General features: G+C 43.9%; 1 protein-coding gene across 1 annotated transcript; it reads left to right on the top strand.

Annotated features, from left to right (window-relative positions):
* The first annotated feature begins 214 nt into the window (after positions 1-214).
* LOC308291279 (uncharacterized protein) lies at positions 215-2100 on the top strand. The gene has a single exon (XM_080733261.1). It carries the CDS (start codon positions 468-470, stop codon positions 1491-1493), a length of 1026 nt encoding a protein of 341 aa, XP_080589387.1. The 5' UTR covers positions 215-467; the 3' UTR covers positions 1494-2100.
* Positions 2101-5899: the final 3799 nt, after the last annotated feature.

The following is a 5899-nucleotide window of genomic DNA, read 5'->3' as shown; positions in this document are numbered from 1 at the left end:
TGTTGTTGTAATAGTGATATGTTCTTGTGGTTTTAACAGATTGAAACATGTGTGAGACGTGCGTCGGTCCGTTGACATAGACACCCCGTTCACGTCACGCGCTCACAGCCTCACACGCGCCTACCTGTCAAAAGAAATGGTGGCCCCGCCCACCCAGCTTCGCACCGCCTATGATATAAAGACGAGCTGTCAACATGTAGTCAGCAGTCTGCACTTTAACTGCAATAGCTCAACAACCCACTCAACTCAGTCTGCTTTTCATTTTAGAAAAGTTTAGGCCTGATCTAAAGAAAAAGTCTCGGGTTAAACAGAGACGCACATATTGTGTCATTTACTCCAGTGTGTTTTTTTTAAAGCTACAAACACACTCCAGAACCAGAACCACCAGACAAGAGAAGCCGATCCACGTCCACAGCAGCCACAGAACCCGCGCTGCAGTTCTTTAAATCCGGCGGGTGTTAAGATCCATGGAAGTGGCCACAGGGACAGGGTTGGCATCGTACGATCACCAGCAGCAGCAGCAGCAGCAGGATTTGTTCCGAGGCAGCGTGATCAGCCCCTCTTACAGGCGGCTGAGCGACTCCATGCTGGCCGTCGAGGAGAAGACCGTGGACCTCTGCGCGGCGTACCTGGACCCCCAGCAGCTCCACCAGCACAACATCTGTCATCAACAACAACAACCGCTGGCCGCGGCGGAGGCGCACCAGTACCAATACCAGCAGCAGCAGCAGCAGCAGCAGTCGTTCGCCGATTTCCTCGCGGAGAAAAGGGGAGTCACCGCCGGGTACAATCTGCAGAATAACAACAACTCCGGCTACAAGAACTACGCGTTTATGAACGAGCTGGAGTCGAGTCAGTGCAGCAACAGCGACTTCAAGGAGCAGCAGCAGTCCTACGGAGGAGGAGGAGATCTGGGCTATCAGGAGCAGGAGTTCAGCCCAGAAGTTCTGGAGAGCCGCTACCGCGCCTCGGCCGCGGAGAGAGACGATCAGTCCAGCCAGGACCCGGAGGACAGGAAGATGGACGGCGGAGGCTTCGACATGCGCTCCTACCTCCAGTACCAGAACGGCCCGTGCGGCGGCGGCGGCAGCCTGGGCAACGTCTCGTCCACCGCCTCGTCCACGTGCTCCAGCCCGCCGGGGACGCCCGGCGCGCCCTCGTCGGTGGGGGGCTCGACCTCAGCCAACAACAGGTCGCCCGGCTCCTCCTCGTCGCACACCAACCAGCACCACCACCACCACCACATGTCGTCGTCCTCGGGGGGCAAGAAGAAGCGGCTGGACAAGGACAGCGACGAGTACAAGGTGCGGCGGGAGCGCAACAACCTGGCGGTGCGCAAGAGCCGCGATAAAGCCAAGGTGAGGAACATGGAGACGCAGCACAAGGTGCTGGAGCTGGCGGCGGAGAACGAGCGGCTGCAGAAGCGCGTGGAGCAGCTGAGCAGGGAGCTGACCACCCTGAGGAACTTACTGTCCGCTACCGGACACTGTTAGTCCATTAACCGTTAACCGATGCCCCCTCCGGTTAATCGAACATTGACTCGAGGGATTGACCACTTTTATACCGCATCATTATGGGTCGATACAAAGACAGTGGACAGTAGGCCATGGACTACACTAAATGTGTTATCGCCCCAAAAAAAGAAACGAACAAATATAGCATATCTTGTAGATGTGCTATTAATGAGGGGCGAGGATTCAAGTGGACAATTCTTTTGGGGGGAAAACATGGTACGAGTAGCCTGTGAAGACAGGAGCTGCCACTCTCAGTTTACAACAAGGACACTTTGAAACGAGTGAAGACTTTTTTATTGATATGTCACCTTTTTATCGTTATTTGTATGAATGCAGTATTTCCCCGTGCAGCTTTGACACACATGAGAGTGATTTCTTTCTTTTTTTGTACATTTTTTTCCCCTTCCCTTCCTTATCTGGAGCAATGGTCGTGCAAAGGAAGAGTTGCACTGCGGTGGAATGATGCAACTCAATGTAACAGTATTGGCAATGAATGAAATAAGTCTGATTATTTAATATTCCTGAGGTGAAAAATGTCTTAATTGCATTTGATATTTTATTGAATTAAACAAATTTATACTTTGTACATGATGACATCGAGTGGTATTTATTTTTCCTCGTAATTTTCTATATCCTTTGGGAAGCTTTTTCTTTTTTTTTGCAGACACATGCAGACAGACAGCAGGACTGGTGCATGTTTTAAATGCTTGCCTCAGGTCTCTACGACCAGGCACATGATTAAACGTAGGCCACAAGAATATGTTTTCACTTTCTATTTCACATTATTCTGCAAGGTCTCATTTAAGACCATGATCTGGGTGTGATGCATGGTGTGGTATGCTTTACTCAGCTTTTACGGTCAAAATAAACCAAACCCCCTCCCATCGCAGTGTAATAATATCCTAATAATAATATTAATGCCACAGGGGTATATGCTTCTATGTGGGAGAGAGTATTTCATTAGTACAGAGTCACAAAACGAATAGTTCTGCGCAAATTATTGATTGTGACTGTGTGTGAGCACTCAGCAGTCGGGCTGTGTTTGTTTTACAAATATTGACAATGCCCCCCCTATCCTCAGAATAGGACAGCTTATCTATTGGCTTCAACAGCATGACTGGAACGTGTATTCATATGCATGCTGTCAGGCAGAAAATCTCCTGTCTCCATATTTGAACAGTTATCTTTGTTAACGAATGGCCTACTTGATAATATCACAGCATCACACATAAGTAGCAACGATAGCAGATCTACAAGCTCGAAACGCATCGCACCTCGAAGCATTTCGAGCTTGCAGATCTGCTATCGGTGCATTTGGATGCTGCAAAGTAAGGTTGTGAGGTTTCCACCTGACAGCATCAAGATGCAAACATCTCAGTCCCCAAATTATTTTGCGGGGTCCCCAGATGATTAACTCAATGTGCAACATTGTTTTCTCACTCATCAGTAAACAAACCAACATAAAGTCTAAGTGTATAGAGAGTATATGCACATTTCCAAAGTGACAATTTAAGGACTTTTTAATACCTCTAAAATGAAAAATTAAACATTAGCCAAATTGTCAAATATTAGAGGCAGACATTGTGAAAATAGCCGATCTGCATGCTGTTGTGAGCATGTAGATCTGCTATTTTCACATTAGAACCTTGTTATACAAAACGTAATGCCTCAACTCTTAGTGTTCGTCAGGGTGGGGGGTCGCTAGTTAAAATATGATTATGTTGTGGGTCGCAGCCTGAAAAGGTTGAGAACCACTGATCTAGCCTATATGCCGGCACAGCAGCTGGATGTTCTAAAAAGGAAAAGAAACAAAAAAATCACTGGCGTTGTCTTCTGCAGATTCATAGTTCAGTTCAATTCAAAGGAGCTTTTCTTTCAGCCTGAGAAAATATGCCAACAAACATTGCCAAAGCGAGTGTGAGAACACAATAAAAAACGATTGAGAACATGGGGAAAGTGTGAACAGTTGGCGGTGTCGCAGCATTGTGTCAAACAGAGAAAGACACTTTAAGTCATTAGGCCTAAAGGGTATAAAGCTTTTTGAAACAGACAGCAGCAATGTTTTGCAGTCGCTTTGGGACATTTAGCAGCATTTCCCCCTCAAAACGATTTCAATTGTATAAAAGAAAGCCTCAGATTTAGAATGTGTTTAAAAGGTAACAGCTCTGTTTATAATTGGTATGCGCAGAAGGTCTAGAGGTCTAATCGGTATAGGTACAGATAGTACATGTACAGTGGTTCTCAAAGTGGATTCCAGGGACTCTGGGTTATTTTAGGGTGGTCTAAATTGAACTATTTGGTTCCATTTGGACACTGTTGGGTCCATTTGGTTCCATTTGTACACTGTCAGAGTTAACGGGAGACCTTGAAATGTGAAAGTTTAAGAAACACTCCAGGACTTAGTAGTTCAAAGGCTCTCCACTCCACACAAACAGAGAGTCATGCTTTTAAATTGCTGATGTTTTCATCTAGTCTTGACCATGTGCTATGCAATGGCATGGGGGGGCATTCCATTGTGGTTTAATATAGCTTAATCCAGTTATAAATGTGAACGCTGAGAGGAAGAGACAGACAGACAAACAGACTCAGCAGCACACATATTGTTAGCTTTATCTTTAGCACACTGAGCTGCCCTCAGCCCTGTCAGCAAACAGACTGCAGGAGGGTCCACTGGTCCAGAAAGGGGTTCAAGGTTGCTAGAGAAATTAATCAGCAACTAAAACTCCACACGTAGCCCTGACACACACCACACACAGGGCCTCTTTAGTAGCTGGAGATGACAGCCACTTCAACGCTATTATCCCAGCAAGTGGTGGGAAGAAGTTCACATTTTCTCTAAGGAATAATATTTGTCCAATCTGTATAGAGTATGTTGATTCAATATAACTTATGCAATCTGTATGGTAGAGTATATTAATATAATATAACTTATGCAATCTGTATGGTAGAGTATGTTAATACAATATAACTTTTGCAATCAAGAGTATGCAATACAATATAACTTATGCAATATGTATGGTAGAGTATGTTAATAAAATTTAACTTATACAATCTGTATGGTAGAGTATGTTAATACAATATAACTTATGCAATCTGTATGGTGGAGTATGTTAATACAACCTATACAATTGGGGTGGTTGTATTTGGTCTCCCTGCTCTTCTATTGAGACATTTAGATTGTGTCAAAGGTCATGTCTCACCTATAGACACAGGATCTGACATGAATTTTGACCTGATGTTCAAAATTCAATCTATCTCCTGAGAAAGCTCAATGTCAGCACTTGCACAGGAATCCGGGTTCAAAACCCAGGGTAGAAGAAGAAAGTGCAGCTTATATAGCAATACCATAGTGTAAAAATACTTTGCTGCAAGTAAAGGTTCAGCATTTAAAATCTTACTTGGTCGGAGTAAAACATTAGCATAAAAATGTGTTCATTATGCAGAAAATGCACCTTTTCAGAATCATATACAGTAATATCATGTTATTGGATTATAATTATTGATCATTAACCACTTTTAATATTCTATACATCGAAAAACCTTTCAAAGATATCCGATCTACAAGCTCACAACACGTCGCAATGCTAGGTGAGCTTGTATGGACATTTGTGATGAATCATTTGAGGTATTATTAATAAAGTCAAAGTACCATAAAATTGTACTTAAGTACAGTACTTGAATAAATGTACTTAGTTACTTTACACCACTGCGTATTGGATCTCAGCATATCTACAACAAGGAAAAGACAAGCTCAATCAGTTCCAGTCAGCAGTGATATGCATTCGCAGTCGCACACATGAGGAAAAGTGAATTCAATGAATACGTCTTGGCCAGACCTAGATAAAGGAGAACTCTGTTGATAATTAACGTGAACTGGGAGTGCTGCTGCTGCTAACCACATGAACTCTAGTGTCCCTATTCTGAGGGCCAACAGTCTGCAAGAGATATTTAGTGTAGCTATTAAAATAGAAATTGGAAAAAAGTCCCAAAGTCATCAATATATCCGTACACAGACATACTGTATGTTGTGGCTCAGGAGGTAGAGCAGGTCGGTTTGAATCCCGGCTCCTCCTGTCCACATGCCAAAGTGTCCTTGGGCTTCAGAAAATATGCCAACAAACATTGCCAAAGCGAGTGTGAAAGTACAATAAAAACTGATTAAGAACATGGAGAAAGCATGAACAGTTGGCGGGGCTGCAGCATTGTGTCAAACTACAGAGCAAGACACATTAAGTCATTAGGGCTACAGGGTATAAAGCCTTTTGAAACAGACAGCAGCAATCTTTTGCAGTCGCTTTGGGACATTTAGCAGCATTTCCCCCTCAAAACGATTTCAATTGAATAAAAGAAAGCCTCAGATTTAAAATGTGTTTAAAGGTAGCAGC

Source organism: Nannobrachium achirus, assembly GCF_963921795.1.
Source record: "Nannobrachium achirus genome assembly, chromosome: 9".
In the NCBI taxonomy this organism is placed as follows: domain Eukaryota; kingdom Metazoa; phylum Chordata; class Actinopteri; order Myctophiformes; family Myctophidae; genus Nannobrachium; species Nannobrachium achirus.
Note: the sequence above shows the minus strand (reverse complement) of the source record. Positions and strands in the feature narration are given on the sequence as shown.